Here is a 16,198-nt window from a genome sequence, read left to right on the forward strand (position 1 = left end):
ATCTACATACTACATCTACATACTACATGTACTACATACTACATACTACATACTACATCTATATACTACATGTACTACATACTGCATCTACATACTACATACTACATACTAAATCTACATACTGCATGTACTGCATACTTTCTATCATCAAATAAAAACAATGTCCTCAAGATGTATTGCCCACAGTGATTTCTCTACATTATCAACTCCTTTAAGCTACAAGCTGTCTAAAACAGGTCCATCTACAGACAGGTATTCAGGAAGAACAACACAAATATGGTCATACTGTAAATGTCATGTCATGACTCACTCCAGTCCAGGCAGTGTCTGTTGCCACACCCCTTTCCACCTGACAGTAAGTTACGGTAAAGACCAATTGAATTTAGCAATGAGGAAGTGATACTTTACACGCAATAATTTTCTCTGAACTTTAACTAAAACAAGTCCAGCTAGTCTGTCCGCATTGACAAAGGTTTACACCACCAACACTGAGATCACAAAACAGTTTGCAGTTAGAGAGGTGAGGTTGCAGGAACAGAATCTAGAATATAATCTCTGTATTCTAGGGTAGTAAAGTTGCAGGAACAGAATCTAGAATATAATCTCTGTATTCTATGGTAGTAAGGTTGCAGGAACAGAATCTAGAATAGAATCTCTGTATTCTATGGTAGTAAGGTTGCAGGAACAGAATCTAGAATATAATCTCTGTATTCTATGGTAGTAAGGTTGCAGGAACAGAATATAGAATCAAATGACTGCAAAACCAACAAGCCAAGCTTCACTCTCCAAGGAGGACCTGCTTTGTCCTGTGTGTTGTGAGGTATTCAGCCTTCCCGTCCTGCTGAAATGTGGCCATAACTCCTGTAAGGAGTGTTTACAGAAGCTGTGGGAATGGAAGGGAGGCAGGCAATGCCCCGTGTGTCTGACCACGTCGAGCTCAGAGAGGCCTCCTATCAACCTGGCCCTAAAGATAGCAGCCGACATGTTTACAAAGCAGAGGACGACCAGGGGAGAGGAGAGCCCAGAGGAGGAGTGGTGTCGTCTTCACAACGAGAAGCTGAAACTGTTCTGTCACAACGATGAGGAGCCCATTTGTGTCGTCTGTCAGCTTTCTAACCAACACAAAGTACATGTGTGTTGCCCTGTAGAGGAGGCTGCTCTGGAGAAAAAGGTGAGCTGGGAAGTCTGAACTATTACACAGCAATTTAGACGGGTGTGTGTGTGTGTGTGTGTGTGTGTGTGTGTGTGTGTGTGTGTGTGTGTGTGTGTGTCTATCAGTGGAGGCTGCTGAGGGGAGGACGGCTCATTATGTTGTCAGCAAACTTAATCATGGTGTTGTAGTCGTGCGTGGCCAAGCAATCGTGGGTGAACAGAGAGTACAAGAGGGGACTGAACACGCACCCCTGAGGCAACCCCTGTGTTGAGGATCAGCGTGGCGGATGTGTTGTTGCGTACCCTTACCTCCTGTGGACGGCCCGTCAGGAAGTTCAGGATCTAGTTGCAGAGTGAGGTGTTTAGTCCCAGGGTCCTTAGCTTAGTGATGAGCTTGGACGGAACTATGGTGTTCAACGCTGAGCTGTAGTCAATGAAAAGCCTTCTCACGTAGATCCTTTTGTTTAGGTGTGAAAGGGCAGTGTGGAGGGTAATAGAGATTGCATCATCTGTGGATCTGTTGGGGCGGTATGCAAATTGGAGTGGGTCTAGGGTTTCTGGGATAATGGTGATGATGTGAAACATGACCAGCCTTTCAAAGCACTTCATGGCTACAGACGTGAGTGCTACGGGTCAGTAGTCATTTAGACAGATTACCTTGGCGTTCTTGGGACACAGGGACTATGGTGGTCTGCTTGACACATTCAGGTACTACCGATTGGGTCAGGGACAGGATGAAAATGTCAGTGAAGACACTTTCCAACTGATCAGCGCCTGCTCTGAGTACACGTCCTGGTTAATCCATCTGGTCTTGAGGCCATGTGAATGTTAACCTGTTTAAAAGTCTTAAACCAAAATCACACGGAAAGACCCAGTAGAAATCTTCATCCAAATCGATGTTAGTAAATTGCTGTTCACTCAAAAAACTGTTTTCGGTCATAAGAAATTATGCCGGAGACATTATGCACAAAAAAAGTTAAGATCAGCATTAAAAAATAAACACAAAATAGCAGATTAGCAGAATTCACAATCTTTTGATTGTGTGTGTGTGTGTGTATGTGTGTGTGTGTGTGTGTGTATGTGTGTGTGTGTGTGTGTGTGTATGTGTGTGTGTGTGTGTGTGTGTGTGTGTGTGTGTGTGTGTGTGTGTGTGTGTGTGTGTGTGTGTGTGTGTGTGTGTGTGTGTGTGTGTGTGTGTGTGTGTGTGTGTGTGTGTGTGTGTGTGTGTGTGTGTGTGTGTGTGTGTGTGTGTGTGTGTGTGTGTGTGTGTGTGTGTGTGTGTGTGTGTGTGTGTGTGTGTGTGTGTGTGTGTGTGTGTGTGTTATGATCAAGAGTTTTGGATCAATGTTTTTTGTTTTTATAATTATTTCAGATAGAGGTCTCAGCCAAGCTTGATTCATTGCAGACACACCTGAAAATACTCAACAAGACTAAAGAGGATTGGGAAGAAACCAAAAATTACTTAAAGGTAATTACTAAATGACTTGCGTTTTCAGGAAACTGAAAACTGAAGATTGATTACTTCAGTATGTGCTTCTGATTAGTTAGTGAGCTAAATACATACACTATCGATCCATCTGATTAGTTAGTGAGCTAAAAACATACATTATCGATCCATCTAATTAGTTAGTGAGCTAAAAACATACACTATCGATCCATCTGATTAGTTAGTGAGCTAAATACATACACTATCGATCCATCTGATTAGTTAGTGAGCTAAAAACATACATTATCGATCCATCTAATTAGTTAGTGAGCTAAAAACATACACTATCGATCCATCTGATTAGTTAGTGAGCTAAATACATACATTATCGATCCATCTGATTAGTTAGTGAGCTAAAAACATACACTATCGATCCATCTGATTAGTTAGTGAGCTAAAAACATACACTATCGATCCATCTGATTAGTTAGTGAGCTAAAAACATACACTATCGATCCATCTGATTAACTGTAGAGACAGGCGGACCAGACGGAGCGACAGATGAAGGAGGAGTTTGAGAGGTTCCACCAGTTCTTGAGGGAGGAGGAGAAGAACAGAGTGGCCAAGTTGAGGGAGGAAGAGGAGAACAAAACTCAGGTGATGTGTATGAAGTTGGAGTACATCAAGGAGAGGATCGCTGCCCTCACAGACACCATCAGCCAAGTAGAGAAGTCTATACGAGCGGATGATGTGAAGTTTTTACAGGTATCTCATCCAAAATAAATTAATAGATTAAATGATAAATTCATACAGACTGCCTGACATATGTATTCCACATTTTAAATTAAGATTAAGACAGATTTTTACCTCGTCAGCTCAGGGATTCGATCTAACGACCTTTCAGGTTACTAGTCCGACACTCTAACCACTGCAACCTCTACAAACTAACCACTAAACTACCTGCCGCCTCTACACTCTAACCACTAGACTACCTGCCACCTCTACAAACTAACCACTAGGCTACCTGCCACGTCTACACTCTAACCACTAGGCTACCTGCCACCTCTACACTCTAACCACTAGGCTACCTGCCACCTCTACACTCTAACCACTAGACTACCTGCCATCTCTACACTCTAACCACTAGACTACCTGCCACCTCTACACTCTAACCACTAGGCTACCTGCCACCTCTACACTCTAACCACTAGACTACCTGCCATCTCTACACTCTAACCACTAGACTACCTGCCACCTCTACACTCTAACCACTAGGCTACCTGCCACCTCTACACTCTAACCACTAGGCTACCTGCCACCTCTACACTCTAACCACTAGACTACCTGCCACCTCTACACTCTAACCACTAGACTACCTGCCACCTCTACACTCTAACCACTAGGCTACCTGCCACCTCTACACTCTAACCACTAGGCTACCTGCCACCTCTACACTCTAACCACTAGGCTACCTGCCACCTCTACACTCTAACCACTAGGCTACCTTCCGGCCTGTAAATAAAGGTATTTATTATTAATATAAATCTATTCAATCAATATTTTTTTAGATGTAGTATTTATTGGGTCATTATGCTAGTGTATTATGTATGTTTGTAATAGTGTGTTATATGTGAAAGTGTGTTTGTATTATAAATGGTATTTTATTGTTTAAGGACTCTGAGAGAGATCCTAATAAAATCAAATCAAATCACATTGTTTTGCTCTACTTCTTTAGGACTACAAGAAGACAAAGAGAAGGTATGTGAAGGGCTACTACTAACTATTACTGACTACTACTACTACTACTACTAACTATTACTGACTAACTACTACTACTAACTATTACTGACTACTACTACTACTACTACTAACTATTACTTACTACTACTACTACTACTACTAACTATTACTGACTAACTACTACTACTAACTATTACTGACTAACTACTACTACTACTAACTATTACTGACTAACTACTACTACTACTACTAACTATTACTGACTAACTACTACTACTACTAACTATTACTGACTAACTACTACTACTACTACTACTAACTATTACTACCAACTACTACTACTACTAACTATTACTGACTAACTACTACTACTACTACTAACTATTACGACTACCAACTACTACAATTACTACTACTGACTAACTACCAACTACTACTACTACTAACTATTACTACCAACTACTACTACTACTAACTATTACGACTACCAACTACTACTACTACTAACTATTACGACTACCAACTACTAACTATTACGACTACCAACTACTACTACTACTAACTATTACGACTACCAACTACTACAATTACTACTACTGACTAACTACCAACTACTACTACTACTACTACTAACTATTACTACCAACTACTACTACTACTAACTATTACTACCAACTACTACTACTACTAACTATTACTGACTAACTACTACTACTACTACTAACTATTACGACTACCAACTACTACTACTACTAACTATTACGACTACCAACTACTACTACTACTAACTATTACGACTACCAACTACTACTACTACTACTAACTATTACGACTACCAACTACTACTACTACTAACTATTACTGACTACCAACTACTACTACTACTAACTATTACTGACTACCAACTACTACTACTACTAACTATTACGACTACCAACTACTACTACTACTAACTATTACGACTACCAACTACTACAATTACTACTACTGACTATTACTGACTAACTACTACTACTACTACTAACTATTACGACTACCAACTACTACTACTACTAACTATTACGACTACCAACTACTACTACTACTAACTATTACGACTACCAACTACTACTACTACTAACTATTACGACTACCAACTACTACTACTACTAACTATTACTGACTAACTACTACTACTACTACTAACTATTACTGACTACCAACTACTACTACTACTAACTATTACGACTACCAACTACTACTACTACTAACTATTACGACTAACTACTACTACTACTACTAACTATTACTGACTAACTACTACTACTACTACTAACTATTACTGACTACCAACTACTACTACTACTAACTATTACGACTACCAACTACTACTACTACTAACTATTACGACTAACTACTACTACTACTACTAACTATTACTGACTAACTACTACTACTACTACTAACTATTACTGACTAACTACTACTACTACTACTAACTATTACGACTACCAACTACTACTACTACTAACTATTACTGACTAACTACTACTACTACTACTAACTATTACGACTACCAACTACTACTACTACTAACTATTACTGACTAACTACTACTACTACTACTAACTATTACGACTACCAACTACTACTACTACTAACTATTACTGACTAACTACTACTACTACTACTAACTATTACGACTACCAACTACTACTACTACTAACTATTACTGACTAACTACTACTACTACTACTAACTATTACGACTACCAACTACTACTACTACTAACTATTACGACTACCAACTACTACTACTACTAACTATTACGACTACCAACTACTACTACTACTAACTATTACTGACTAACTACTACTACTACTACTAACTATTACGACTACCAACTACTACTACTACTAACTATTACGACTACCAACTACTACTACTACTAACTATTACTGACTACCAACTACTACTACTACTAACTATTACTGACTAACTACTACTACTACTACTAACTATTACGACTACCAACTACTACTACTACTAACTATTACGACTACCAACTACTACTACTACTAACTATTACGACTACCAACTACTACTACTACTAACTATTACTGACTAACTACTACTACTACTAACTATTACTGACTAACTACTACTACTACTACTAACTATTACTGACTAACTACTACTACTACTAACTATTACTGACTAACTACTACTACTACTAACTATTACGACTAACTACTACTACTACTACTAACTATTACGACTACCAACTACTACTACTACTAACTATTACTGACTAACTACTACTACTACTAACTATTACTGACTAACTACTACTACTACTAACTATTACGACTACCAACTACTACTACTACTAACTATTACGACTACCAACTACTACTACTACTAACTATTACGACTACCAACTACTACTACTACTAACTATTACGACTACCAACTACTACTACTACTAACTATTACGACTACCAACTACTACTACTACTAACTATTACGACTACCAACTACTACTACTACTAACTATTACGACTACCAACTACTACTACTACTAACTATTACGACTACCAACTACTACTACTACTAACTATTACGACTACCAACTACTACTACTACTAACTATTACGACTACCAACTACTACTACTACTAACTATTACGACTACCAACTACTACTACTACTAACTATTACGACTACCAACTACTACTACTACTAACTATTACGACTACCAACTACTACTACTACTAACTATTACGACTACCAACTACTACTACTACTAACTATTACGACTACCAACTACTACTACTACTAACTATTACGACTACCAACTACTACAATTACTAACTATTACGACTACCAACTACTACTACTACTAACTATTACGACTACCAACTACTACTACTACTAACTATTACGACTACCAACTACTACTACTACTACTAACTATTACGACTACCAACTACTACTACTACTAACTATTACGACTACCAACTACTACAATTACTAACGATTACGACTACCAACTACTACTACTACTAACTATTACGACTACCAACTACTACAATTACTACTACTGACTAACTACCAACTACTACTACTACTAACTATTACAACTACCAACCACTACAATTACTACTACTGACTAACTACCAACTACTACTACTACTAACTATTACGACTACCAACTACTACAATTACTACTACTGACTAACTACCAACTACTACTAACTATTACAACTACCAACCACTACAATTACTACTACTGACTAACTACCAACTACTACTACTACTAACTACTACTACCAACTACTACTAACTAACTACCACTAACTACTACCAACAACTACTACTACTTCTAACTACTACTACTAACTACTACTGACTAACTACCACTAACTACTACCAACAACTACTACTACTAAGACAACCAACTACTACAATTAATACAACTACTACTGACTAACTACTACTACTACTACTAACTACTACCAACAACTACTACTACTACTAAGACTACCCACTACTACTACTACTACTACTACTAATTACTACAACTACCAACACGTACTACTACTAACTACTACTAATACTACTACCACTACTACTACCACTACCTACTACTACTATTACCACTACTACTACTACGACTACCAACTACTACTACTACCACTACTTCTAACTACCAACAACTACTACTACTACTGACTAACTACTATTGACTAACTACTACTACTACTAACTACTACTACTACTACGACTACCAACTACTACTACTACCACTACTACTACTACTACTAACTACTACTAATACTACTACCACTACTACTACCACTACCTAATACTACTACTACCACTACTACTACTACCACTACTACTACTACCACTACTACAACTAACTACAACTAACTACTACTAATACCACTACCAACTACTACTACTGACTACTACTACTACTGCTACTACTACTACAGACAACTACTACTTCCACTACCAGCTACTACCACTACGAACTACTACTACTACTACTACTACTACTAAAGACTACCACTACCACTACCAACTACTACCACTACTAACTACTACTACTAACTACTGCTACTAACAACAACTACTACTACCACTACCAACTACTACCACTACTAACTACTACTACTAACTACTGCTACTAACAACAACTACTACTACCACTACCACCACTACTACTAACTACTAACTACTACTACTACTAACAACTACTACTACCACTACTAACTACTACTAACAATTACTACTACCACTAACTACTACATAATATCACAACCTACTATTAATACATAATGTTACTACCTACTAACTACCTAGTACTATCTACTATTACTATATACTATTACTACCTAATATCACTACTATTACTACCTAATATTACTACCTAATATTACTACTATTACTACCTAATATTACTACCTAATATTACTACCTACTATTACTACCTAATATCACTACTATTACTACTATTACTACCTAATATTACTACCTAATATTACTACCTAATGTTACTACTATTACTACCTAATATTACTACCTACTACAACTCCCTACTACTACTACTAACTATGATTACTAATTCTACTGCTACTACTACTACCTACTATTAAAACCAACTATTACTACAACTACTACCTATTATTCCTACTTACTAGTACTACCTACTATTACGGCCTACTATTTCTAATATTTCTACCTACTATTACTACCTACAATTACCACATTTTATTATTACCTACTGTTAATAAATACTATTACAAGTTACTATTACTATTACTGCTATTACTACTTACCATTGCTAAATACTACTACTACCAACTATTACTACCTACTGTAACTACTTGTTATTAATAACACCTGCTAATTCTTCATAGTACTATTACTGCCTAATATTATTACATACTATTACTACCTAAAATTACTATTACCTACTGGTATTACTTACTATTACACGTTACTATTATTACTATTACTACTTACCATTACTATATATTACTACTACTACCTTCTACTACAACCTACAATTACTACTATTACCAATTATTATTACTACTATTACTGACTACCATTACTACTAGCGCTCATTATTACTACCGGACATTACTACCAAACATTACTACCTGATATTACAACTACTACTACTACTGCTACTACCTACAATTACGCCCTACTATTACTACTATTATTAGCTAGTATCAATACTAATACTACTGGCTGCTATTACTACTTAATGTTACTACTACTACTACTACTACTACTACCTATCATTACTACTTTTACCACCTACTATTACTACCATTACCGCCTGCCATTAATACTAGCACCACTTATTATTACTACCTAATTATTATTACTACCTTATTACTACCTACCTTATAGTACTACTAATACTACTACCTACTATTACCACTATTATTAGCTAGTATTAATACTACTACTACTACTACTACCTCTACCTACTATTACTACAACCTCCTAACATTACCACAACAACCTAATATTGCTACTACTACTACCTAATATTACTACTACCTGCTATTACTACCCACTATTACTACCCAAATATTAGTAATACTCCCTACTACTACTAACTACTATTACTACTTCTACTACTACTACTACTACTACTACTACCCCCACCTACTATCACTACCTACTATTACCTATCATTACTACCTACTATTACCTATCATTACTACCTACTATTACCTATCATTACTACCTACTATTACCTATCATTACTACCTACTATTACCTATCATTACTACCTATTAGTACTAACGACTATTACTACCTACTACTACCACCTTTTATTATTACCTATCATTATTTACTATTACAAGACACAATTACAACTATTACTACATATTACTACTACCTACTATTACTACCTACTACAACCACATACTACTACTACTATTACTACCTACTATAACCACATACTACTACTACTATTACTACCTACTATAACCACATACTACTACTACTATTACTACCTACTATAACCACATACTACTACTACTATTACTACCTACTATAACCACATACTACTACTACTATTACTACCTACTATAACCACATACTACTACTACTATTACTACCTACTATAACCACATACTACTACTACTATTACTACCTACTATAACCACATACTACTACTACTATTACTACCTACTATAACCACATACTACTACTACTATTACTACCTACTATAACCACATACTACTACTACTATTACTACCTACTATAACCACATACTACTACTACTATTACTACCTACTATAACCACATACTACTACTACTAATACTACCTACTATAACCACATACTACTACTACTATTACTACCTACTATAACCACATACTACTACTACTATTACTACCTACTATAACCACATACTACTACTACTATTACTACCTACTATAACCACATACTACTACTACTATTACTACCTACTATAACCACATACTACTACTACTATTACTACCTACTGTAACCACATACTACTACTACTATTACTACCTACTATAACCACATACTACTACTACTATTACTACCTACTATAACCACATACTACTACTATTACTACCTACTATAACCACATACTACTACTACTATTACTACCTACTATAACCACATACTACTACTATTACTACCTACTATAACCACATACTACTACTACTATTACTACCTCTATAACCACATACTACTACTACTACTACTACTACTTATTATTACGACCTACTGACTACACTCTACTAATACTACATACTGTAACCACATACTACTACTACTACTGCCTACTAATAGTACCTACTATAACCACATACTACTACTACTATTACTACCTCTATAACCACATACTACTACTACTACTACTACTACTTATTATTACGACCTACTGACTACACTCTACTAATACTACATACTGTAACCACATACTACTACTACTACTGCCTACTGATAGTACCTACTATAACCACATACTGCCTACTATTACTACCTACTACCACTACCTACTGCTACTATGACTACACTCTACTATTGCTACCTAATATCACTACCTACTATTTCTAATTATTATTGCCACCTACTATTCCTACCTACAATTACTATATAATACTATTCCTACCTACAATTACTATATAATACTATTACTACCTACAATTACTATATAATACTATTCCTACCTACAATTACTATATAATACTATTACTACCTACAAGTACTATATAATACTATTCCTACCTACAATCACTATATAATACTATTCCTACCTACAATTACTATATACTACTATTACTACCTACTATAACCACATACTAATACTACCTACTATTAATAACTCATGTTACTACTTTTACTAACTAATATTACTACTAATACTACATACTATTACTAACTACTATTACTACCTACTATAACCACATACTACTACTACTTATTATTACTACCTATTATAAACAAAAAATATTACTACCTCTTATTAATAACACATTTTACTACTACCACTAACTCATTTTACTACTATTACTACCTACTATTACTAACTACTAATAATAATCACAGAGAGAGAGAGAGAGAGAGAGAGAGAGAGAGAGAGAGACAGAGAGAGAGCGAGAGACAGAGACAGAGAGAGAGAGAGAGAGAGAGAGAGAGAGAGACAGAGAGAGAGAGAGAGAGAGAGAGAGAGAGAGAGAGAGAGAGAGAGAGAGAGAGAGAGAGAGAGAGAGAGAGAGAGAGAGAGAGAGAGAGAGTCGAAAACAGAATGTCCGCGACAAAGTGGCGAGTCCGGTGTACAGGTATTACTACCTACTACTACTACCTCCTACTATGTAGCCTAGTGGTTAAAGCGATGGGCCAGTAACCGGAAGGTTGCTGAATCGAATCCCTGAGCAGTTAACCCACTGTTCCCCTGAGCTAGGCAGTAAACCCACTGTTCCCCTGAGCTAGGCAGTAAACCCACTGTTCTCCTGAGCAAGGCAGTTAACCCACTGTTCCCCTGAACAAGACAGTTAACCCACTGTTCCCCTGAACAAGGCAGTTAACCCACTGTTCTCCTGAACAAGGCAGTAAACCCACTGTTCCCCTGAGCAAGGCAGTTAACCCACTGTTCCCCTGAGCTAGGCAGTTAACCCACTGTTCCCCTGAACAAGGCAGTTAACCCACTGTTCCCCTGAACAAGACAGTTAACCCACTGTTCCCCTGAACAAGGCAGTTAACCCACTGTTCCCCTGAACAAGGCAGTTAACCCACTGTTCCCCTGAGCAAGGCAGTTAACCCACTGTTCCCCTGAACAAGGCAGTAAACCCACTGTTCCCCTGAACAAGGCAGTTAACCCACTGTTCCCCTGAGCAAGGCAGTTAACCCACTGTTCCCCTGAGCTAGGCAGTTAACCCACTGTTCCCCTGAGCTAGGCAGTTAACCCACTGTTCCCCTGAACAAGGCAGTTAACCCACTGTTCCCCTGAACAAGACAGTTAACCCACTGTTCCCCTGAACAAGGCAGTTAACCCACTGTTCCCCTGAACAAGGCAGTTAACCCACTGTTCCCCTGAGCAAGGCAGTTAACCCACTGTTCCCCTGAACAAGGCAGTAAACCCACTGTTCCCCTGAACAAGGCAGTTAACCCACTGTTCCCCTGAGCAAGGCAGTTAACCCACTGTTCCCCTGAGCTAGGCAGTAAACCCACTGTTCCCCTGAGCAAGGCAGTTAACCCACTGTTCCCCTGAGCTAGGCAGTTAACCCACTGTTCCCCTGAACAAGGCAGTTAACCCACTGTTCCCCTGAGCAAGACAGTTAACCCACTGTTCAGTTGAATACATTTCAGTTGAATACATTTCAGTTGAACAACGGACTAGGTATCCCTTAGCTACTGTTGCTAACAGCCATTACTAAATAAAGTCAACAATTGTTTACATTCTGTTTTTATCGAAACCGTATTGATGATAAATCCATCGTGTTTCAGGACCAAAGGTCCCCTGGGAGAGCCAGAGTGTATCAGAGGAATCCTCATAGACGCTGCCAAACATCTGCAATCACTCAAGTTTGGAATCTGGAAGAAGATGGCAGACATTGTCCAATGGGGTGAGCTACACTGGGTTTTTTCTCACAGCTATTCGTGTAAATTCCAAAAACCATTTAGATAGTTTTGGTATCCAGAAACAGATCTCCCATGCGACAGATTACCATTTTGATGAGGTAGAGGAAATGTCATTACACATGAACAAAATGTGTGTTTGTGCAACCTGTTGATACAGAGTTCAGTGGTGCAGGCAGACAGTCAGGCAGACAGTCAGTCAGACAATCAGTCAGAAATTCAGTCAGACAATCAGTCAGACAATCAGTCAGTCAGACATTCAGTCAGGCAGTCTGTCAGGCAGTCTGTCAGGCAGTCAGTTAGACATTCAAAACATGTTTTTGGATTCCCATTGTGTCTGTATATCTGTATACTGCTCTACCAATTAACACATTCCTTCTGCTCTACCAATTAACACATTCCTTCTGCTCGACCAATTAACACAGTCCTTCTGCTCTACCAATTAACACACACCGTCTGCTCTACCAAATTAACAGTCCTTCTGCTCTACCAATTAACACATTCCTTCTGCTCTACCAATTAACACACACCTTTTGATCTACCAATTAACACATTCCTTCTGCTCCACCAATTAACACATTCCTTCTCTCTACCAATTAACACAGTCCTTCTGCTCTACCAATTAACACAGTCCTTCTGCTCTACCAATTAACACACACCTTCTGCTCTACCAATTAACACATTCCTTCTGATCTACCAATTAACACACACCTTCTGATCTACCAATTAACACAGTCCGTCTGCTCTACCAATTAACACACACCTTCTGATCTACCAATTAACACAGTCCGTCTGCTCTACCAATTAACACACACCTTCTGATCTACCAATTAACACAGTCCATCTGCTCTACCAATTATCATACTCTGTAGTAATAGATATTTCTCCTCCTTCCAGTCCCCATAACCCTGGACCCCAACACAGCCCAGTCCAACCTCAGCTTCTCTAAGGAGTTCAGCATGGTGAGGTACAGCAAAAAGAGACTCCTGCCAGACAACCCCGAGCGCCTTACCAGCCGTATATCTGTTCTGGGAGCGACAGGTTTCACCTCCGGAAGACACAGCTGGACCGTTGAGGTGGGCCAGAGCAGAGACTGGTACATTGGAGTCGCCCGAGAGTCCATCAAACGCAAGTCCACCATCTTCCTCAACCCTGCTGAGGGATTCTGGGTAATCGGGTTGTGTAACGGGGAGACGTACTGGGCCCAGACGTCCCCGCGGACGCGCCTGGACGTGAAGAGAGAGAGGAAGCCGTGGAGAATCACTATAGAGCTGGACTACGACCGAGGGAAGGTGCTGTTTCTGAACGCAGTAGATTCAACACTGATACACATGTTCAGAGAGAAGTTCACTGAGAGGATCTTTCCTTATTTTGCTCCTGGGATGTATGAGGAGGGAAACACCTCCCGTCCCCTGACCATCTGTCCCCTGACTATATCTATAGAGGTACTGGACCAGATTATACTACCATAACACCTCCCGTCCCCTTACCATCTGTCCCCTGACCATCTGTCCCCTGACCATCTGTCCCCTCACCATCTGACCCCTCACCATCTGTCCCCTGACCATCTGTCCCCACACCATCTGTCCCCTGACCTCCCGTCCCCTGACCATCTGTCCCCTGACTATATCTATAGAGGTACTGGACCAGATTATACTACCATAAAACCTCCAGTCCCCTGACCGTCTGTCCCCTGACCATCTGTCCCCTCACCATCTGTCCCCTCACCATCTGTCCCCTCACCATCTGTCCCCTGACCATCTGTCCCCTCACCATCTGTCCCCTGACCATCTGTCCCCTGACCGTCTGTCCCCTTACCATCAGGCCCCTCACCATCTGTCCCCTCACCATCTGTCCCCTGACCATCTATCCCCTCACCATCTCTCCCCTGACCGTCTGTCCCCTCACCATCTGTCCCCTGACCATCTGTCCCCTGACCATCTGTCCCCTGACCATCTATCCCCTCACCATCTGTCCCCTGACCGTCTGTCCCCTGACCATCTCTCCCCTGACCATCTGTCCTCTCACCATCTGTCCCCTGACCAGCCATTTGTAATCACCATCACTATTCAGTACTCAAGTGTGCAAAAGATGAATAGTCAACCATATTATAATTATAGCCATTGATAAAGGTCAGAGGTCTGAAAATGTTTAGTAGCAAACCAACTAGTTGATCTTGTGTATTTGTGACCATGCGTGTTTATAATAAACTTTGTATACTTATAGAAGGTACCCTTATATGGTGTACTTATAGAAGATACCCTTATATGGTGTACTTATAAAATATACCCTTATATGGTGTACTTATAGAAGATACCCTTATATGGTGTACTTATAGAAGATACCGACGAACAGGTTGAACTAATTTAGCAGTAATCGATTTAAATAAAACTATCTATTGTATTTAAAAAGGTCAATAATCCTCTTTCTCTTTGGGTTTGGTGTTCTTCTACTTGTCAATTTCTTTGAGTTTGGAGTCCAGCTTCCTGTGTAGATGGGCCTTGTTGTTAGGATCTACAGACTTGTCCTTGTGTTCACCACCAGCATACAGAACCCCTTCTTTCCTGATCCTCATCCTGGCATTGGCCCTGGCTTGGTCTCCACACCCATGGACCTGGAGGAGATACAACACAGTTACATAGAGGAGTTACAACAGTTACATAGAGGAGTTACAACACAGTTATACAGTTACATAGAGGAGTTACAACACAGTTACATAGAGGAGTTACAACAGTTACATAGAGGAGTTA

The 16,198-nt window shown here is 39.0% G+C and overlaps 1 protein-coding gene across 1 annotated transcript; it reads left to right on the plus strand.

Annotated features, from left to right (window-relative positions):
* Positions 1–751: 751 nt before the first annotated feature.
* Positions 752–15,174, plus strand: LOC139407527 (zinc-binding protein A33-like). The gene is made up of 6 exons (XM_071151334.1): positions 752–1,171; positions 2,525–2,620; positions 3,113–3,343; positions 4,314–4,336; positions 13,317–13,435; positions 14,346–15,174. Exons 1-6 carry the CDS (start codon positions 752–754, stop codon positions 14,918–14,920), a joined length of 1,464 nt encoding a protein of 487 aa, XP_071007435.1. The 3' UTR covers positions 14,921–15,174.
* The last annotated feature ends 1,024 nt before the right edge of the window (positions 15,175–16,198 follow it).

This window comes from Oncorhynchus clarkii, chromosome 4 (genome assembly GCF_045791955.1).
Source record: "Oncorhynchus clarkii lewisi isolate Uvic-CL-2024 chromosome 4, UVic_Ocla_1.0, whole genome shotgun sequence".
Lineage (NCBI taxonomy): Eukaryota > Metazoa > Chordata > Actinopteri > Salmoniformes > Salmonidae > Oncorhynchus > Oncorhynchus clarkii.

What these genes read in the sequence shown, in the direction of transcription:
- LOC139407527 (XM_071151334.1), top strand. Translation starts at nt 752, where the DNA reads ATGACTGCAAAACCAACAAGCCAAGCTTCACTCTCCAAGGAGGACCTG. An exon ending in ATGATGTGAAGTTTTTACAG is followed by an intron (nt 3,344 to 4,313) that starts GTATCTCATCCA and finishes CTACTTCTTTAG; the next exon opens with GACTACAAGAAGACAAAGAG. An exon ending in TACAAGAAGACAAAGAGAAG is followed by an intron (nt 4,337 to 13,316) that starts GTATGTGAAGGG and finishes ATCGTGTTTCAG; the next exon opens with GACCAAAGGTCCCCTGGGAG.